Source organism: Aphelocoma coerulescens, chromosome 10 (genome assembly GCF_041296385.1).
Source record: "Aphelocoma coerulescens isolate FSJ_1873_10779 chromosome 10, UR_Acoe_1.0, whole genome shotgun sequence".
In the NCBI taxonomy this organism is placed as follows: Eukaryota; Metazoa; Chordata; class Aves; order Passeriformes; family Corvidae; genus Aphelocoma; species Aphelocoma coerulescens.
Window position 1 is genome coordinate 7,136,569 of NC_091024.1, and position 22,254 is coordinate 7,158,822.

Consider the following 22,254-nt stretch of genomic DNA (forward strand, 5'->3'; position numbering starts at 1 on the left):
CCCAATGCTGTGTCTTTACACAAGCTATCAGCTCTGTTTTGGATCAGCAGCCTTGTGCCTTCTTCATTGGGCTTCCTCCTCCACCTGGGTCTCATGGATAATGACCAGGGTGGGAGGAGCAGCTTTAGGAAGGATAGCACTTGGCAAGTGTTTGGTCACTTGATGAGATGGGAGGGAGGAAGGGTCAGGACCAAAAAATGATAAAGGACACAGGTGGAGCAGTCACTGCAAGTGGTACAAGGTGGCTGGGAGGTGTTTTGTTAGCCATCAGCTCGTGGAGACCAGCAGAGCTCCACACCCCACCAGAGAGATCTCCAGGGGCTTCCTAGAGACAGGTAAGGTAGAAAAAGTAGCACAAATGATTTGTTCTGAGCACACAGAAGGTGCTTTGGTTTTAAGTGAAATAATGGTGGTATCAGACACCACATTTGTACATGTGCTTGTTTGCTCCTGGCACCCCTCTCCAAGTGGTTTGATAATGCTCAGGGTGAAGAGGGGATGCCTGAGACATCCAGATTTGAGACTGGAAATGGGTGAGGGATCGGTGACTTCCAGCAGTAGTGAGGTGATTGGTCACCTGTATCTGATCTTCAGGCTTGAACCCACCAAGGTGGACATCAGGACTCTTCAAATTCCCGAAGCTTAAAATACCTGGAGGTGGTGTGGCCAAGGGCACTAATGTCAGCTTGGAGAGTGAGCTCTGGGTGTATTGAGCCAGTGGTTTCACATGACTGAAGGGCTCTGCTATGTTCTGGTGGGTTTAGAGCAAACAGAGCAGGAATTGACACATCTTGAGTGCTGTGTTTTGCATTTGATATCTCCTTGCGTGCACCTCGTGTGCGTGTATTCATCCTCACAGAGGCTCCTGCCTGTTTGCTCTCACACTAATGAGATATTCTCACTCATTTCTTTGTTATGCCACCTCTAATTTCCAGCTCTTTGACACGAGCAACCATTTTTCTCTAAAAGGCTGAGATCACATGGCAGGATTATAAATTTGCTCCTGAAATGCACCATTAATAAATAATAAAGTGTTTATAAATATGCAAAATAGATTATTAGTCAATTCTACAAAATCTTGGCTACAGGAGCATAAAAGTGTGCCCTGCAGCTTGTATATCTATTATAAAAAAGAGGAAGGAACTAAAAAGAAATTCAGATTCCCTTTTTAACTTCCAAGCAGTAAATGCTGAATAACTTATTTCTGATAGTGATTATGTTAAAAGCAAATCATTTGTTTCCTTGAACAGCAATGAACAATGCACTGCAAATATGTGATTTTTAAAATATTATGTATGAGCAGAGGGACAGAGCATGTCCTTCATTTGAACAGCTCATTAAATAGAAGCTTTTCAGCAAAAGCCTTGCCCTGTCTGTGAGCATCCTGAGCAGGACCATTCTTTTATTTAAGCTTAGTAAGCTACAGGAGTGCAAAGAGCACCTAAATATTCCTCCCTCTTAACTACAGGAGCTCAGATTGGAACACTGAATCACGGAATCACAGAGTGGTTTGGACTGAAAGGGACCTTAAAGATCATCCAGCTCGATGGGTGTGTGCGATGTGTTCTGTTGATGTATGTTCGATGGGTCTGTTGAGTCAGACATGGGAAGTGGCAGCTCCTGAGGATCTTGGCATTGTTCTGGATAACACTTGCCTTTCTAGCAAGACCCATCCTCATCAGTAGGTTGTTGCAGCAATGTTTTGCCTCATTAGTCCAAAATAAACAGATTTCTTTCTCCTTTGCCACAGCTTTATCCACAAGGGCGTTGTTAATCTGTACCACAGGTAATGCACAGCGGGGATGAGAGTCAGGAAACCGGGGGTCTGGTGGCAGAAATGCCACAGGAAGCTGGATGGCAAAAGGGGAAGGAGGGGAAGAAGCCCAGGGACCACTGCACTGACTGCTGAGCTCGGAAAGCATTGCTGCACCATCAGCAAGAGGAACTGGTCTGACCCCAAAAAACATTATCATACACAGTAAAGGAAATAAGGGAAATTGCCTAAACAGACTGGGTTTTTTTCTGTTTACCTGAGAATCATCTCAGTACCACTGGGATCTGCACTGTAGGAGTGCTTATGCAAGGAGATGGAGAGAACCAGGTAATTTCAGACACTGCCCAAAAGGCGCTACTGAGACAACTCTGCTGACAGCCAGGCAAAAATGAAGTGGGGAAATGTCAAATGTTCTTGACCTGAGCTTAAACCTTTATGAATTGAGGGCAGAGGGAGAGAAATGTGTCTGTAAAGAAGAGCTTCTCTTCAGATAAATATGTTTGTATCGAGTCACAGTCTGGAAATCCGTGGAGGGGAAACAGCTGGGGGAGGCAAAGGATTTGGAAGTGATGCTTCAAGGAATTGATGACAAAGAGTTTATTTTTGCTCAGCAGCAGCGCAGTGGTTATTCTGGGCTGGCATCAGAGCTGATGAGGACCAGCCACATCAACACAGGCCCCTTTAACAGACTTGTTCCCTGGCAAGAAATGCACATCTGAAACTCACAGCTGAGGATTCACTGTGAGCAGGGATGGTGAGTCTGGAGGGGAGGTTGGCTTCTGTGATCCTACAGCCCGGAGAGAGACTCTTTCCAACCTGGATGTAAGAGGGAATTTTGCCACAGTTATTTCACTGGCATTTAGACTTGGCAGAGGAGTCCCCAAGGATGTTCTGTGCTGCTCAGCACAGGTCAGAGAAAATGTTTAAACTGCCTCATCTGGCTTTTGGAATCGGTAAAGGTCCTGGGCAGGTATCTGGTGCTAGACTGTTGATAGGCCAGAATAACAACATGTGTGCTGAATTAAATTATCTACAAAGAGCCACTGCAAGAAGCCCAGAGGAGTCAGGATGAGCTGTAAGCAGGTGATATGTTACCCTTCACAGAAAAGCCATAAAATAAATTGTCCTGGCTGAGGTGGTGCAGTAGGTCACCTAATCCTTATCCCTCCTCATCCTTCAAACCAACAGTCCCCATCTGCACACGACAGAGCTGAAACCCTGGCCAGGGAATCTTTGTTTCACACTCAGATCAGTGGGTTCCCTCCATCACTGGGCAGGATGGATTGGGCAGTGACAGGCAACAACCAGGAGTGTGTTCTCCAGCCAGGGCTGGCAGCCTTTGAAGTCTGGCAATTAGGATTGTAACATCTTCCAAGATAGAGATTAAACATGCTGGTTGAAGCTTTGAAACAGCTGCTCAAGCTCCTCAGGACCTGCCTTCTCCTTCCTTGTCCATATGCAGCCTAAGTGGGTTCTCCCGACAGAGCTGGGGGGAGCTGGGCTCCCCTGTACTGCTGGTCCCCCAAAGTGGAGACAAGTGAGGGAACAAGAGGGCTGGAGACACTAGGATGAGGGGAGAGAAAAGCCTAGAAGCCAGCTTTATGCCTCCTAAGCCATCAAAAACTGCATCTGGATTTTTAATCTGCGTTGCTTCTTAGCTTTAAAAGCAATGGCCACGCCTTCCATGCTGCTTTCTTGAGCTGAAGAGTTGTTTTCCATGAATTAGAAGTACTGTTTTGAAATATATTTGGCTCATCTAACATGCTGTGAGCAAACGGCCACGGGAGAACCGAGCCAACCTGGAGTGGGCGTCTGTTTGAAACCAGAGCTAGAAGAATTTCTGGCCTCTTCAAAATTGGTAATTGCCAGCTGATAGGGAGTTTAACTATCCTCAATGTTTCTGAGCAGCTTAGTTACAGACTACTTGGTCTTAAGCAATTAGAGCTGTTGCTGTTTCATACTCTTAATAGAGCTTGTTGTCAGGCATGATTCCAATCATCTCAGTGCTCAGCTCCTGTCTCTGATAGCATTTGCCACACATCGCTGACAATTTTGCAGTTATCAGTATCAAGGCATCCAGAGATCACTAACACTGAGACACAATGAAGACACCCCCCCCCGCCTTTCCCAGGGTTATAAATGTGAATTAGCTCTGTTCACTTAACCTCACTCTTGCACACAGACTCACTAATAAGAGCAGCAGCTTGTACGAGGGTGGTAACAGCCACCCACGGGAGAGGGGAAGCTGTGTTGTACGGTGGCCCATGCAGAACTCTTCTAGATACTGCAGAAATAACCCTTTAATGGGATCCATTTAGAAAAAAAAAAATTATGAAGACTTGCCTGAGAAAACCTTTGTTGCAGCTTTGGGCTTCCCCATGTCAAAATTCAGAAAGGGTTAAAGCTGAGTCTTGTCCTTGCCTCACACAGCCTCAGCTGCAATCACCTTCATCAAACTCAGCTCTTCAGCTCTTACTTAGATAATAATTCCCCCCAGATTTTTGGTCATTTGCTCATCTTCCACTTGAGACCTCATCAGAAAGGTAAGTACCCCAGCGATTGCAGCCTCTGCCTTTTGTTCTGTGCCATCCTCACTCCTGCAGCCTGTGCTAAGAGCAGCCTGTCCTGCTTAGCCAGCATTAGGCTGGGGCTCACCTTGAAGGGTCTTATGCCTTCCTACACAAACCGGCTTTGCTGCTCAACAGCTGGCTCAAGGCTGACAGCATTTTGTTGGGTATTTTGAATTAGATTGAGGTTTACTTTACTGGCAGGACATAATTTAAAAGGCAGAGATGGAACAGCAGCTGCCTCTTGTCTGCAGCACTGAATTACTCTTAGACTGTTCCTGAAGAGATGAAGACATCAAGGCAGAGGAATCGTGGTATGTGGCAGAGGAGAGAGGCAGAGCTAATCTCTGCACAGGGTGCTGGACCAGTCTGTCCTGTAGCTGCTCCAGAGCCCAGGAGCATCTGCTCTCCATAACCAGGAGGAAAACAGTCCTCTGAGAACTGCTAAAATGAATCACACAGGTGCTCTCACATGCACCTCACTCCAAAAAGCAACACCCCTTTCCCCTTGCTGCCATAAACGTAACACACAGCACAGGGATTTCAAGAACATGTTTAATGATGGCAGTTTCTACTGAAACACATGAAGTCCATTCAAATGCAACCAATTTTTTCTTAAAAAGAAGCTTTGGTCACAATGACAAATTCTTTTATTAAAAAAAAACAACTTAAAAGCAATTGCACAAAACTGAACACATGGTCCTGATACCTCCTGACACACAAACTGCAGCAGCAGAAACTCTTCTAACAAGGAAAAATCTTTAACAAAAACCACAGCCTACCACCCTGCAGAGATTATACCATGTACATGGAATTAGAGGGAACAGTTCTAAACAAAGTGTTTGAGTTAATTAGTGTCTATGTGTTCAAGCTTCATTAGTGCCTGTAGACTCCTACACGTAAATTTGGCCTTAAGATAAACACTAGGGGATTACAAAGTCAGTGTGCTAAACAAGTTTTTGCAGTCATCTCTGCAACTTCCAGGGAACAGAAGGGGGGAAAATGCAAATACAAAGCTATCTGTCTACTTAGTTCTGCAGGTAAGCATGGCACACTGACTTCTGGCTTCTCAAGTGTAATCTCTGGTGACAGGGCTGTGCCTGGAGCAAAGCAGCTACAATTCAGTGCAGGGTTTTCCCTCCACATGCACAAAGGAAAAAGCCTCTGACTCACACACTCTGTTTGCCTCAGCCAGGAGTCGGTGGATTCTGTAAGCAGTAAGTGAGCTACAGGCAGACAGCTGTAATAACATTTCTGTTTTCATTTTCTGTAACAAAAAATATGCCTTTAAAAATGCTCTTGAACAAAGCAAGTTTGACTATGCAACACAAAATAGCAGCAGAGACTAAGACATGTTACAGTCACAATCAGATTAAATCTGCAGTGTGAGATACACAGAACATTAAGGTAAAAAACTCATGTAGTGGTTAATGGCTATTTCTTCTCTGACGAACTCCTTCAACTACCTGAACCAAACAGTTCAAATTATTAAAACTATGTTTTAAACTGATTTCTACTATTAAAAAAATATTCATATATATATACTATTAGATGAGTCACATCAAGTGCTCTTAAAATCTTAACTAAATATAGCTATAGAATATTTAACCAGACACTTTAAATCACATACAGCAAGTTTTGTAGAGGTAAACATTGCCTCACATTTGCAACAGCAACTGAGTATCAGAAAAAGCATTCCAATTATTTTCATGACCACGAGCAACTGGTCAGGTTGACCCTTTATTTCCACCAAGCAGCTGCTGTTTTCCTATAAGCACTTTTTAGCTTATGGCACACAGTTTGGGACTTCCCCGAGGAGCCAGGAAATCCCAGCTGCCGTTGAACACCTCCATCTTCAACATCTTAAATACCTGGTCCCTGTCCACCACTGAGATTTGGCCATGTTGTGAAAACAGTGGGATTTTTTTTATTTTTTATTTTTTTTAGCTACAAGCAAGGGGAGCAGAAGGCCTTTGCCAGCCTAACTCAACAAGTAACCTGAAAGTGCAGGAAAAACTGATTTCAAGAACTGACTTGCCCTCAGAAGGGAGAAGTGCCCTTCATGCATCTTTTCTTCTCATCTGTCTCCTACATAACTTGGTCTTGCCTTTCTTTTGTGCAAAGAGATGGTTTCATTCCCTGTCCCCCACTCTGAGAGTGCCTGATGCTCAGTTTAATGAGCATGGCAGGACAGTGGACATGAATAAGTTGCCATGGTGCCTGCACAGACAGGGCAGCCACCTCACCCTGTCCCCTCCTTCCACAAACACCAACAGAAGCTTTTAACCTCCCTCTCTCCTCTCAGCATCACCACTTCTCTGACTTCAAAAGGGCTTGGTCTGCCCAAGAAGTTCAATTCCCAGCCTTCAAAGTCTTGCAGCCCTGAAGAAACTCAGTATTTCCTTCTGAAGCATCCAGCCTAGAGTCTGAAACCTGCTTTACCGAGGCAGGGAGAGAGCTCCAGACCTTACCTCAACCTGCAGCACTGTTCCACTCTCTGCTCTGGTTCCTACCAGCCAGAACAACCTGCCCAGCCCATCCTCACCTCGCAGCTGACATGTCAAATATTGCTTGGTAACAGTGGTACAGAATGACTCAAACTATTCCATGAATGAAAATAACAGAGCACTTTATATTGCCTTGATGACTAATATTAAACACAACAGTCTGCTTTGGGATTTTTCCATGCAGGCTGAGCTGGCTGTCTGCAAAGCCTTTGCTGAGTCACGGCTAGGGAAAGCAAGCTGTGGTATGGCAGCTGCTGGGATGAATGCACAAGGCTGCTGGAAAGGAAAGAAATTCCCCTTCACCTCCTTTTGCTGACTGAAGGGCCAAGGGGAACCACACAGAACTGGCGCAGGTCATGACATCATGACAAAGCAGTTTGGTTTTCTCAACAAACCTCAAATCTCAACAGGGCTTTAGAAAAAAAAGATAAAAATCCCAAAAGTGGCAGCCTGCTGCAAGGCTGGTGCTTTGCCAGAAACTGCAGTCTCCTTGAGGGACTGCAATTGCAAGGCTGGGAGAGGGTCAAGCAAACAGTGGGACAATCCTAAAACAATTGGAAAATATGTGTTCCCCAAGAAAAGCAAGGTTCCAGCCAGCTTAAAAACCCAAAATAGAAGGTGTTAAGGAGGGCAGTAAACAGTAACGTCTGAACTTCATCTGTGGTTACTCTAAAGGAAAACCACAAAGTAGAGAAACTAACCCAGTTAGGTTTGCCCTTTCCACCGCTGGCCCGGCTGCCTGGATGCCTGTGGTCTCCCAAACCCGACCTTTCCAGATGCAGCAATCTAATTCCCACAGTTGTCATCCCACAGCTCTGACCTCTGCAGCACAAAGCACAGCAGGGAGCAACGGGTAAAAATGTGTCCTTGGGTTAAATGAGCTTTGTCAAGCAGGTAGTAAGGGAAAATTTCCAGTTTGACAGAGAATAAGATCACTTACATGAAGCTTCCATGAAAAATAAGACATGTTCTCTCTGCAATCCAATCATTCCACATGAGGACTTACTTTGCTTAGAAAAAGGTAATATAGATGAATTGTAGACAAGTTACAGTCAGCACAGGACAGTACAAAACACTGGTTTTACTCCCAGTGGAAGGGCAGAAAATTACAAAAATATATCTTCTTTAATCCAAGATTGTTGTAGTTTAGAGCATGCCTGATTCTTCCTATTTCCCTGTGGTCTCACTTACTGAAGTTGGTCTGATCAGAGCTCCTTGGGACAATGAGAGTGTCATAGTGAAAACTTAGTGCAATTGTTGTTAAAAAAAAAAATCAGTAGCAAGTCAAGAAAATTTCCTACATGAGTCAACATCCCAACCCCTTCCCACCCAAAACCCTACACCAAACGTAGTGTGGCATTTCAACATGGCTTACATTTTTACCATCTTAAAAGTCCTAAGTCACCTCTGTAAGGCCCAAAAATACTTCTTGATTTTTTTTTTTAAACGCATGATCTGTTTAACAATGACCAAAGTTTAACAGTGACTGAAGTGTTGAATTAGGATTTCAGAAAATAAGTCCTTGGGGCAGCTCAGTTTAATTCTCCTTGTCTTCCTCCTTCTGCAAAACTTATAGGAGCTGCACCTTGTCATGCTTTGGTGACACTACAGCCCTCCTAAAGCAAGAGAGCCGAGTTTGCAACGACGAACTTTGGCCATTCCAATGCAGGAGTCGGGACACCAGGGAACCAAATGGTGCTGTTTTAGTCAGAAGATCCACAGCCTGATGTACAAACAGCACCTCGAGGAGGTGAGGCTTGGTTTGGTTGTAATGCTGCAGAGATGAAAGCCTCCCTTTCACAGTTATGGGTTCAGCAGGTCCCTCGACAGCAGAATGACATCTCGCAGGGCACCGACGCTCCACGGAGCTGCTTTACCTGGAAAGCAGAAGAATTAGTACAGCTGGAGATTTGCAATTAAAGAGCTCACAGGCAGAGATGAGAATCCATGTGCAAAGTGGAAAAAAAAAATCCCAATGGCCACAGAGGAAAAGGCAGCATCACTCACTGGGATTGCCACCAGTCCCCTCCAGCAGTTCATGTATCTGGTGGCACCGATGGGATGTTAGTGCCATGCCAGGAGAAGAGATACCAAGGGAAGACAAAAGCAGAGTTAGATGAGACAAAGCCCAGATGCTGGAAGATCCTGTTGCCAGTCACTGTGCAGAGCAGAGAAGGGAATGTGCACAGGGAGGCACATGGAACCCATTCTGGACCTCACAGCTTTTTCACCCCTTACCCATCAACACACGTGGACCATCCTCCTTGCCATGGATGCTCCTCCTGACACCCTACTGCCTTAACTGCTTCAGGGTTAAAAAACAATCTTAATAGGAACTTACTACACTCCAGGAAGGAGGCAAGAGCCCTCTGGTAGAACTGCAGAGCAGCAGAACAGGGTGTGCTCTGCAACAGCTGTTACAGCAGCATCAGGGACGAACTGGCCTTCAAAACCCAGCAAAAATTGCTTTTTGACTATCTCTTTTTTTCCCCTGCTGTGAACCTCTGGGAAATCCTTAACAGCAGCACCAAAGCTTTGGCAATTTGTTGTATTTATAGTGAGCTGCTGCCTGTGTTGGTGATTTGCACCCCCTTCAGATGAGGATAAATGATACCCCTCCATTTACACACAACTTGTCACTGCTGCCTGCTGGGGAAAAAAAAATAAGCTGCTATAAACCCCAGTACAATTCACCTGGCATCATCCAGAATTGCCTGCAGCTTTCACTGGAAAAAAAATCCATTAGACCTGCTCCCTTGAGAGTGAACACCTCGCAGTAACAAACGGAACAATTCCATGCTCCATTCAGAGCTGCACAGGCAGTCAGGATCTGGAAAGGATGTAGTCCTAGAGAAGACACCAACAGTGTAACCCGTATTTTACAGAGACTCCCAAGACTCAAGTACATCAAAGGCTGAACCCTGCAACTGTGCTGAAGATGTCTCTATCCAATTCAATGCTATCAGTGCCTGAAAAAGGGATGAATCCAGAATCCAGCCCTTATGTGTGGTGCATCTTTCCTCTAAAACACCCTGCAAGCTCTCAAAAGCCCTTTAGACCCACGATGGTTGAATAAATATTCCTGTCCTCTTCCCCCAGTTTGCCACTGCTCCTTACACATAAATCTTTCTCCTTTCAAGAGCACTTTGGAAGATGCATTCCTAAACTGTTTCTGCGTTCTGCTGCTGCTGCTGTTAGAGGGAAAAATGACAATCCATAGGGAAAACAAACTGAGGAATTTTACTCAGCCGACAGGAAGGACAGAGGCTTCAATCTGCCCCAAGAAAAACTTTCTATCAGTATTTATTTAGGAGCCTGACATCAGGACTAGCATTTAAATTCCAAGCTCCTTCTCCAGCTCTGGGCTGTCACATGGCACATATCGCCCTGGACAGTTGTGAAATTCCCCCAGCTGGGCTCAGCAAGCGAAGCAAAAGCAGAACTTGCTGCCTCCAAGCAGGGAGAGGAGTCACTGCTGATATCCCAGATTACTGAAGCGCTTTCAAAGCCTTTCATGTACAAGGTGCCACAGAATTTATTCAGAACTTGTTTTCGGTTTCCTATTGAAGCTGACAAGAAATCCCCCAATGAGCTACACCAGAGTTAATAAGCTTAACAAGCTAACAATTTTATTTACCTTTTCAGAAACTGGTTCTCTTTGCAGCTGTTTTAATCTCTTTTCTCTTATTACACAAAACAAGCAGAGTGTTCTGTGGTGGCGGATGGCCACCAGTTTGTTGGGGACATTTGCCTGTAACCTCTTTTACTTCACTGCTCTCTACTCGAGGATCACTCAGTGCCAAATGATGAATCAAAGGCTTAGCTCCATCACGGAGATCACAGAACCCGTGCAAATTCCCCTTGCCTTCTTGAAAGAAAGTTCTGAAGGAGCAAAGAGGAGAGGGAAATCTTCAAATCAAGATCTATTTATGGGATGAGAAAGAGCACATTTGGAGGATGGGATTTAGCTTTCCACTAACTCATTTTTGAAGATGTGCAGCAAATCCCATCATAAAACTTGAAAAAACATCTGACATCTGGGAAATTATGACCAATACAGTTCATATGGTTCAGGAATCAACTGGACAAGGATGCTTTTCGGCCTCCAGCACAGATTGAATTGGTTATCAAGAAACAAACACTCTTTCCATTGCTCAGTTTGCTTTCTTTGTGTAGCTCTATAATAATTTCAGAACAATTCCTCAACTTTTTATCCAAATGCCTCTCTCAATACCAGAGCAAATACATACAGAAACATACATATTAAAACAGTGGTTTCCATGAAGCTTTTTAAGGAGGTGTCAATGTCCAAGTGATCTGGCACCTTTACTCTGCGACAATCTTTGATTTATACTTTCCCCCTCTTGCCACACAGAAATTGTGCCTGCAGGATTAGAGAGGCCATTGACAGAGCTGCTTCCCTGCTGCTGGAATGAGGTTGCAAAGAGGGGATCTGATCCAGCACACATTCGACAGAGGCAGCAGAGGGTGGCTTTTATATGCACAGAAAGGGCTGTGTTTGGGTAAGATTTTGAAGTGGTCTCATTAGTCTGCCTTACTGGAGGAAGGTGGTTATTTCTTGTTGCTCCACTGCCCAAAGGAATCTGGGTGGGGAGGGGAGGATCTACTGGGAGCCTAAAACCTTAAAGCCTCCTGAAAAAAAGAAAAAAGGAAAAAACAGCAACAACCTTCACCCAACAGCCCAATTTACACTGTCTGCTGTTCTTTGATGCCTCATGTAAGACTGGAAACAAATCTGCACAAGGACAAAGCACTAAAGGAAAGAAAATTAACTGCACAAGAACAATTGGAGAGGTAAATGTGGCTTCTCCCCTGTTGCTGCTCCACACCAACTGCCTTTTAATTAGAGAGCTATTTGCATTACACAGGGAGAGACCACAGAATCTCAATTACTCCCCCAAACACAGATGCAAGTGCCAGTACAGGTCTTTCAGCAGTGGGAGGGGATCTCAAACAAACCAGCCCAGAGCCTCCCACACCATGAATGCCAGTTTGGGGGTAGGGGAGGACTGGGGCAGGCACCCCAACAGAAGACCTGTTAAAAGTTTGTTCCCTGACTCACTGTGGGCAAGTCTGAGCTGCCCTTTCTGCAGCTCTATCCCTCTCTTCCCATCTGAACACAAGCACCTTCGAAGAACCTCCTGATTAGTTTAATGGAATTATCAATAGTCAAACTCAGCGACAAACTCAAAAACAAATTTGCAAAGAAGTCTCTTTACTGTAGACAGGATTTGTGAACTGTTTGGGATATACTCTCCAAGCTGCACAAAAAAACAGAGAGCTTGACACCTTTTACAGCAAATGTATCCCCAAAGAAGCTTTCCCAAAATCAGCACTGCTGAAGAGCTGTCTGTAAGATGATCTCCCCCTCTAAAGTGAGTAGCTCTGTTTGAGCTAAACAAAAGTATGCCTGAAACAGCAAGGACTGCAGAAAATGTGGAATTTAATAGCTGTTGCACTGTGGCAGAAAGGAGGAATTCCCACAGCTGAAAAGAGGACTGGGTGGCCAAGAACAGGGACCCAGGAAGAGCCGATACCTTCAGTGAGAGCGGCAGAGTGCCTGCTCCAGGGAAGCAATGTCAGATAACACGAACACAGCTCTCAAGAGACAAATGGTTTCCACAAAGCTCTCTTTGTTCATCCAGTATTTTACTATTAGACATCTTGTCCTGAAGCACTGCCATGATTGAGATTCTTCTGTTCTCACTCTTGGGGGAAAAAAACCCTCTGATCCCATTTCCAAAAGTTCACAGAGAAAGTAGGAGTTAAAAGGAAAAGGGTGGGAGATAGATGTTGGCTATTTAAACAGGTCATGGTGACTCAGATCTCTGCACTCTGGGTTTAACAAAGCTCGATTACAAGGTACAAACTGCACAAGCCGAAATTATTAGAGCAAACACAGGGCAGCTACAGGGAACAGCAAAAGTCAGGTAAGGACTGATATGAGTCTTCTAAATCAAGAACTAATTGTTTACACATAAAGGCTTGACTCACCCTTCATTGTTTCATGGCTCCCAACTATTTCCTGATTTTCACAGAGAACTAATGCAGTGATTTTGGAAACAACCAATGGAGCATACGGTGTGTAGTTCAGAGGTTGGCACGCATGTGCTCAGAGCAGATGTGGTGTTCCCCCTTTTCCAAAGCTAGGAGATGGGCAATGTGAGTAAAGTCTGTAAAATCCCCAGTTAAAAGTTGTCAAGATCTGCATTTTTATAATTAGGAGAGCTTATTTCAGCCAAAGTAGGACAGATTTTAGAGTAGGCCTTGCTTGGATGAGAACACAACTCGAATAGTGTGGATGGCTTGATGCAAATAAAAATAAGAGATGCAGATACCCTGATGCCATAAATCAACAAGCAGCATCTCTGTGTGCTGAATTGTTGCCATAAATCTTCAGGCCAAGAATAGGCACCCGAAGTTTTGGGTTGTCACACCACTTCCATCTCAAAAAGACAAACATATTTAAGGAAAGTTCGTTGCTAAGGGATAACTGCTAACAGCATCAGTGAGGGCCCACAGTCCTCTCTGTGTCACAGACCAACACAGGAGCACACTGGTACAAATCTTGAGCAGATTCATTCTCCTTTCTCTCCCAGGCTCATAGCAACGGCAGTGCCTGGGAAAGCAGCCCTGGATCCACGACCCTTGATCCACAGCCCTCCATCCACTGCGAGCACACAGAACAACTGCCAGCAGCTGCCCGAGAGGGGAAGTTCAGTCCGTCAAACCCTGTCAGCTATTTGGGACACGTGTATCCCGTTGTGCTGCTCTGCAGGGGAAAGAGGAGGGCAGACAGCCTGGGGGCAGTGACAGGGTTATTGCAGGAGCAGGGGAGGACAGAGCTGTGCGTGCTGAGAACAGGCCAAGGGGCTGCAAAGGAAAGGGATAACGCTTGGGGCAAAGAGGGAGACTGTGACTGCCTCATCCCTGCCAAGTTAGCCCAGCAGAGAAATAAAGGAGCTGTCTCGATGAACAAGAGCTCAGTGAGCAAGTCTAACTGGATGGATGGCAGCAGTACCTGTATTTCACATCAAACACTGTTGAATCTTCGTCCTCGTCGTCTTCTTCGTTCAGAGGAGCCATTTCTACCCGCTCGGCCGGGGTGGTGATTATGTCGTACTTCCTGGTCTTCTTAATCCTCTTGCCAGACCTGAAACACAGAGGTGGGAAAGACTGTCTTTATACAGTATTCCTTGGAGAGGCTGGAGCTGTTCCCACCAGCTCTGACTCTGATTCAGACCCCCCCAAGAGGAACAATGCAGAACCAGCCTCCGTCCCCTCCTGCTGCCTTTCCAAGGCCACTGTTTGTGCCTGTCTGTGGAGCAGTTTCTCGTCAGCTGCAATCCAGATCAACGTCAGTCTTTCCACTGCTGACAAACGTGAGATGCTCTGGCACCCAGGGCAGGCACACGAACGCTGCAGCCACCACATCCTCCTGCTGCCACACTCAATAAGTGAGACATGGGCTTAATCAGCTGAAGCAGCCACTGGTTTAGTGAACATGTTCAGATGAGAAAGCACAGGTTAAGCCCTGCTGAGCCACGGGAATGTTCTAGGCAGGATTAGGAGCAAGGAGGTGATGATGTCTGGATACAAACAGCCTGCTCTCTTTCCTTGCAGTCAGGCCAAGCTCAGGATTCCCACAGCAACAACCTTGAGTCTCATCTGAGCAGTTTCAGGCTCCATGCTGTGTAGGTGCTATGAAAAATAATCAGCCATCATTCAAAGCTAACTGTACCTACCACCCCTCCTCCCACAGACACCAGCCTCACCTTCCTTTGGAAATGGAGATGCTCACACACCTGCACATCCCACGGTTTTGGGAGATCTATTTTCTAACACTTACTTTCAATTAACAAACACTTGGTGTGTGGCTTTTCAACTTATTCTCTGCCTCTAGCTTGAACTGCATGGGTCCTTTTTTTTAATTTCACCTACTGCTTTCATGCAGACTAGGAAGGTCACACTGCTCATGCATGAATGCATTTTTGTGATTATACATTCAAGAAGGTGTTGATGTGTACCCAGCCAGCCTTCGGGGAGAAAAGTGGGTGGTTTTGGTTAACAAAATGCAGAATTTTCCCCTTCGCCTTTTATAAAATAAAACTCGCACCTGCCAAGCATGAGAAGGGAGTTAGTGCAGGCACAAGCAAGCAGCCCTAATTTCTGGTAATCACAGCTAGTGCTCTGAGCAGTCAGCACGTCACGAGTGTACTTTCACCAACAAGAAGCCTTGCCCTGGCACGTCATGCGAGCTGTGCTGGATTCAAAAGCACAAATTTTGCCTCAAGATGTCTTTAAAAGAGTTACACAGCCACAGGAACTGGGGTGTGAGCATTGCAGAGACATTGGGACTCCAGCCCTGAGTGTGCATCTCTACCACAATGGTCCCTTCCAAGCTTCAAGTTAAGGAAATTTAAATCAGTGATGAGCTCTGATGTGGAAATCTCAGTACCTCTGCCAAGCACTGCTTTTGGGCAGCAGTCCAAGGCTGAGCAAACAGGTCCCAGCCCTTGGGATGAAGCAGTTTGCATCTCCTCCCTGTTCTGAAGGCTGAGGTTACATCAGGAGTGAGGAGAAAGTCACCTCCTGGTCTAATCTTTAGAGCGATCTGTGCTGCTGTGTCACGCAGAGCACAGGGTGGTTTGTTCTGTTGAAACAAGCAATTTTATATCCAGTGCAGCAGGACTCTTAACCCGAACACTTGAAAATCCTTTTGAAACCACTTCTCTGTTACTCTGCTTCCCTGCTAAAGCCTAGCAGCAAAGTTATGCAGGGAGGTCTCCTCTTGCAAGTAATGCATTGTTTTTACAAGAAATATTTACTCATGCTGGGAAGCCTAAATATAGACCAAGACTAACCTGTCAGAATTAACCAAGCACAGCTTTACCACTTTGCACTCCCATACAGGCTACAGGGGGGTTCCATGGATTCCACTTAAGATCCTACCCAAGTATCAGGCCCACTTTACTGAGACCCATCCTCCCTCATTTCCTCCATTAGAAAACATAACTTATTCCACAGACTTCATCTTAAAACAGTTAATAAGGAAATGGTTGAAGAAATTACTGAAGAACAGATATTTTTAGAAAGGGGAAACTAGAATCCTTTTGCCTCCAGCCATTAATCAGTCTATTTGGGCTACATTTTCAAGAGGACCTGGAGCAGAACTCACTGTACAGTGACCTATTAATCCCCACAACCTCACTTAATGAGGGTGCTCATCCAGGATAGGGAGAAAGCTCATTTTGCTGCTGGTTTTTGGCTAAGCTGCTACAACCAGTTGTTTGCCATTGATAAGGCAAAAAGGTCTTTCCTTGCCACCTCTTTCTCAATCCATTCCACCCCAGATTATCTAGCTAATTTGTCATTAATCTGCTTTCCAGCTGTCCGTTTTCTCATTTGCTCATTTGAACAACTCCCCCAGGCTTCATAAATACCAGAAGAATTACCTGAGCTAACTTTGCAGGAAAGCCTTGGGAGTTTCCCTACATGCACACAGAATAAGGCTGCCTGTCAGGAAACTGTTTCACATTAAAACTCCCAAACCTCAGTGGGATCCCTGTAACCATCAGCAACAACAGCACAAAAATTAAAAACCATTTTATTCAGCAGGTGGGACCAGGCAACAGAGTCAGCAGAGCAGCACAGGGCAGGAACTACAGAATACAAATGTTTCATGAACTTTGGAGACCTCCTGGACAGGATCAGGACACACGAGACCTCACGGGCAAACAGACCATCTCCTTTCCAGACACATCCATTCTGTGGGGGGTTTTTAAAAGCAAACAAGAAACATGCTGGAAGCTGTGGTCAGAGTGTGGCCCTAGCACAATGACAATGCACTCCCCAAGTGGTTTAGCCAGGGTAGAAGTGGTTCTGGGGAGTTTAGCAGAGAAAACCATCTTCTACTTTAAAAAATCCTGTTGCTCCTGGTGATTCAGCCGCCCCCTGTAATTAGGAGGGAGTGCTACAGCTCTTGCCCAGAATTCTGAGGAGGTAAGAAAACCCAAATTAAATGGAAACAGGGATATTAACCTTTGACTGCAGACCCAGTGCTGAGGCACCACACACCACAGCAGGGTCTGCCTGGTCTATCCGAAATCAGACGTGCATCCCTCTCCAGACTGCAGGGAAAGACAACACACAGAGACAGAACGCTGACTTTGTGTCTGTACTTTGACCAGGGGCTATTTTGATCAAGCACCAGTCATATGCAGCACTTCATCCTCCTCTCTGAAGCATCATGTGGTGGGGTAAGTGCTCGAATCAACTCACTGGTTCATTGTATTATTTACGCCTCTAATCTATTTTAGTCCACAACCCTGACATTCAAAGATTATTCTTTTCCTGACCCAGAGAGAAAGGTCTCTGCATTTCTTACCTCCTGCTAAGAGATGTAGAAGGAGGGGACCATCCCCTGGAAAAAAAACCCCAAACCTCAAAAAACCCCTTATCCCTTCTAAGTAGGGTGCTTATTGGAAGTCTGATTAATCCAGTCCCTCCTAGAACTGCAGCAATGTTATATCTGGAATGGAATTAGGACCTGTTTATTTCCTGTTAATGGACTCACTTAGCAGTTAAAAAAAAAAAAAATGAACTATAAACCTCAGGAAACTCCAGGCTTCCTACCAGCTGATGAATTAGATCAGCAATATCTCATTACTGTTGATCTCTCTGGGCTCTCTGGATGGTGCTGAATACAGCAAAGTTGAAGCACTTAGCCAAGTCCTCATGTGCTTTCTGGAGATGGGGCATGTAGTGACAGGACAAGGAGGAATGGCTTCCAACTAAAAGACAGCAGGTTTGAATTAGGTATTAGGAAGATATTCTTCACTGTGAGGGTGGTGGTGAGGTCCTCGCACAGGTTGCCAAGAAAATCTGTGGCTGTGCTATCCCTGGAAGCGTTCCAGGCCAGGTGGGATGGGGCTTGGAGCAATCTGGTCTAGTGGAAGATGTCCCCACCCATGCAGGGGGGTTGAAATGAGGTGGTCTTTGAGGCCCCTTCCAGCCCCAACTGTGATTCTACGATTCCACAATCAATGCTGCTGCCTGCCCATGGCTTTCAACATAGGTCACAAATATATGTTTTGGGGTTGGATGTTTGGTTGATTTTGTTTTCTTTTTTTTCCTCTCCATTTAATGTCATTTAATCTGAGTTCTTCTTTGCTGTTGCTGGCAGAAGTCTTGTCTTTGCTGGAGTACTCTAACTGGTTATAACACAATTAATTTTAAATCAGTAAAACTCTCTGGGGTTAAGCCTTGGATGGCCCGAAGCAATTGTTCAGCTCACAGAACAAAGGGTCTTGTATCCCACGATCATATGCTTGAACCTCTCTCCTCAATCTCAAGTCATTTATACCAGTTTTGCTATTACTGGAAAACTAAGCTTAAAATGGTATTTGAGGAAGAAATCAAAATTGAACAAGTGGCAAAATAACAAAGCAATGAGATGCAAAATAAGCAGGTAGCTTCTCTAAAAATCTAGATATACAGCAGCTTTTCCAGCCTGGATTCTGTTTGTTCAAGGGCAGGTCAAGACATGAAGCACACACTTATAGAGCAGACTTTTCTGCAACTAAAGCTTTGGGTTGCTCTCAGCTGGCCCACTGGAACAAAAGCAACTTCTCAGGTTTCCCTAGAAGCCACATGGTCTACCAGCACAGTTGGCCACATCTGAAAAATTGTGTTTCCTATGAGCTGATCCCAAGAATTGCACTGCAATGGAATGAACCGAGCTGCACCAGGAGAGAGAAACAGGGCAGAACACTGAGGTAAAAAGGCAAAATCCAAAACACAGATCAAAGAGTGAGTTCAGCCACACACAATCTGTTGCAAGACACTGGGTTTCTTAGTAATGCAAACTACCCAACTATTTGATTGAGAATAACATGGAATTTGGTTTGTTGTGGAAATGGTTTTGGGTTGGGGGCATGCAGAGCCTGCGGGTACAGGAAAGAAAGCAAACCCAGAACCAAGCTTGCAAAAAAGAATAAATAAATAAATACTATAGCAAATTAGACCTTGCCACATGCAGACAAATAGCAAAGTCTTGGCTGGCCTTCATAGACCCCAGCAGCCACAAAGAGAAAGGAAATTCAGACCACTTTGGGTGATACCACATTCTGAACTAAAGAACCATCAGATGAATTCAGAGCATAACATTTCAAAAAGGAACAAAGAGGAATCTCTGAGTGTTGCCTTAAGAACTGAGCTGAAAACTGGAGAAATATATCTATTCCTGCTCAAACAAAAAAGGAAAATAATGTGAACAGAAAAATATGTAAAAATGAGATGTATATGAAAAATGTATAAAATATTAATCCAATGCCTGTGATGAGTATCTGGCCACTCATCGGTTTATTTCATCTCTACAACCCATATATAAAAGGATAATTTACTTCCAGCAACCCAGAACAATTTCAAAGTGAAAGTTTAATCAAAGATCGGATTTCAGCAAAATCTCTTTAATAGGAATCCATGACTCTTCAGAAAAAAAAATAGCAATGTTTTTGACTAAGTGTGAACAAAGCTATTATTCTGATGGAGAAAAGCTTTACATTTACTGAGAGTAAATCCCTTATCTCTTCTGCAACAGAATCTCCACTGATCTGTGTTGTCAGCTACAAGTGTGATGCTGTACAAACATACCTGTTGGTATTCTTGTCTCGTCTGCAACTGGGATAACTGTTTACAAACAAGTGCTCTGTCAGCTAAAGAAACATACTCAGAAGCCAATAGGTTAATTTTCCACTTCCCCAGCAGGTTCTACCAAAGATATACAAGACATCTCAGAGGGTTTTAACATATTTTAACATATCTTTAATGCTGCATTAACTCTGATCAGCTGTATAATGACAACTTTGGCACGGGGGAATTAATCCATCTTTCCCAAGGTGACTTTAACCTGGACCTGTTTTTGCTGATAATGGTATAGGGAAGGCCTTTAAAGGTTATACATTTGCCTTCTTTGGCTACAAATATTCAGCCTTACGCCAGGTCTCCTTGACACAAGATCTTGCTTTATACTCCGGAGAAACTGTGGCAAAGAAAATAAACTCTCCAAGATGACACAGAACTAGAAGTAGAAACTTAGCTCAGAATGAAAAACCTTGGTTATAGACTTCCTAATTCTAGCTCATATAACCTCTACCATTTCTGCTGTTTGTCCGTGACAACATTGTACAGCTGTGAAGCAGATATATTGATTAAAAAAAAAAAAAATCTCTTCAATACTTTATTGTGGTCTCCCAAACCACCTCACTTTATGAGCACATTTATTTGCATTGCCTTTGCCAGCTGCTGCACACAGTTAAGTAGAATACAGTTAAATGTCAATTTCTTCATAAAGTATCAGCCCTGATCATTTCGGTTTATAGACCATACTTTGGAATACTACCATCGTGAGCGCTGCCCTTCCTTCATGGAATTAGTTCAAAGCAGGAGAAGCAGAGCATTCAGCCATGCACAAAGGAGCTGCCTGAAGACAGAACAAGGAAGAATTTGCCAACTCCACTTGTTTAACTGCTTCTGTCACCTGAGCCATGGCTTCGCCTCCTCCCGATGCCGAGCGCCAGCTGTTCCCGTCTCTTTCCGGCTGCCCCTGCCCAGCAACCGGACACTGAGCTGTGACACTTCGCCATCTGGGCCTGCATCTCCGGCTGGGCTTTGTGTGTCTCCATGGTGAAGCACCCCATGGCTCCCTGGGCACCCATCCCAGTGACCCACCAGCACCACCAGCCCCACGCATCCCCAAATGCTCCGACGGAGTCTCACGCGTTTCGCTCCGTGCCCACTCCAGTCCCGGCGCCCACCGTGGACGCACGCAGCGGATGTACCCCACGCTGGAAAATCCCACTTGGAACCCAACTCCTGCCCTGATTTCCTGCAGGAGCGGAGGAAGGCGCGGGTCTGCCAGGCCGGCAGCCCCGCACGGCTCCCCAGGGGCTGCTGGGCCAGCCACACACGCTTGGAGCCGGGCTTTGAACGCATCAAAGCGGGGCAGGTCGCGCTCTTATTATATAATATATGATTATATATATAAGATACGTATTATATATATAAAAATAAAATAATAAAATAATAAAATAATAAAATAATAAAATAATATAATAATATAATAATGGAACAGGAGGAGCTTCCCCCCTCCGTCCCTCCGGCCGGTGCCCCCATCGCGGGTGTCCCCCCCTTGCCCCGCCAGGTCCCGGGTTGCCACGGGCGGTCCCCACCTGAAGACGCGGAGCAGGAGGCAGGCGATGAGCGCGGCCGTGAGCGCGCAGGCCCCGATGACGGCGGCTTTGAGCGCGGAGAGGTCGCGGAGCATCCCGGGCACGGGGCTGAGCCGGGCCCCGCTGTGGTTGCCCGGGCCCGGCGCGGCGGGCGGGCGGCTGCCGTTGCCCGCCGGCGGCTCCAGGCTGCCGCGGGCGGCGGGCGCGGCGGGCAGGAGCAGCGGCAGCAGCAGCGAGGCCGCGAGCAGCGGCAGCGGGGCGGCGGCGGGGCGCATCCTGCCCGCTCCGGCTGCTCCGGCTCCGGCCGCACCGAGCCCCGGAAGGCAGCGCCGGCCGGCCCGGCCCCCGCCCCCCCCCCCGAGAGGCACCGCCTCCCGCCGCCGCCGCCGGGGCCCCGCGGCCGGGCACGGCCGGGGCCGGGGCCTCCGCAGCCTCCGCCCCCGGAGCTTCTCGCGGCTCCGCCGCTGCCTTGGGCCCCGCTGCTGCCGGGGCCGGCGCTGCTCCCTCGCTCAGCACGACCAGTTCTTATTAGAGAGGATCCAAGGGGGCTGCGATGGTGGGGAAGGGTCGAGAGGGGCCATAGGAGGAGCAGCTGAGGGCACTTGGTTGTTCAGCCTGGAGAAGAGGAGAGGGAGCGCAGAGTTCACCGCGGGCTGCAGCTTCCTCGGGACGGGCAGCTCCGAGCTCTGTGACCAGCGACAGGACCCGAGGGAACGGCTGGAGCTGGGTCAGGGGAGGTGTAGGATGGATATTAGGAAAAGGTTTTTTCACCCAGAAGGTGGTGAGCATTTGGAACAGGCTCCCCAGAGCAGCGGTCACAGCACCGAGCCTGACAGAGCTTAAGCAGCATTTGGACAACAGTCTCAGACATAGGGTGGGATGGTTGGGGTGTCCTGTGCGGGGCCAGGAGTTGGACTTCGATGATCACAGTGGGTGCCCTCCATAAAGTTCTCTGTTTCTGTGATTCCGTGGCCACTTTTAATTACAACACACAACATCGGCCCAGCTGCAAAATGATCACAGGGTTCACACTGCCATCAAACAGGGCACGGACCTCCCGAGCTGCTGGGTCAGCACAGCCCAGCTGCTACATCAACAATTCCTACATCAGATTTATGTCCTTTTGCCTTTCCACTGATCACGAGGGCTCTGCT

The 22,254-nt window shown here is 46.2% G+C and overlaps 1 protein-coding gene across 1 annotated transcript; it reads right to left on the minus strand.

Annotated features, from left to right (window-relative positions):
• Positions 1–4,878: 4,878 nt before the first annotated feature.
• Positions 4,879–21,406, minus strand: FAM174B (family with sequence similarity 174 member B). Its single transcript, XM_069025703.1, has 3 exons — positions 21,101–21,406; positions 13,891–14,022; positions 4,879–8,725 (listed from the first exon to the last, which is right to left on the minus strand). The coding sequence occupies exons 1-3, from the start codon at positions 21,373–21,375 to the stop codon at positions 8,722–8,724; spliced, it is 411 nt and encodes a 136-aa protein (XP_068881804.1). The 5' UTR covers positions 21,376–21,406; the 3' UTR covers positions 4,879–8,721.
• Between the last annotated feature and the right edge of the window lie 848 nt (positions 21,407–22,254).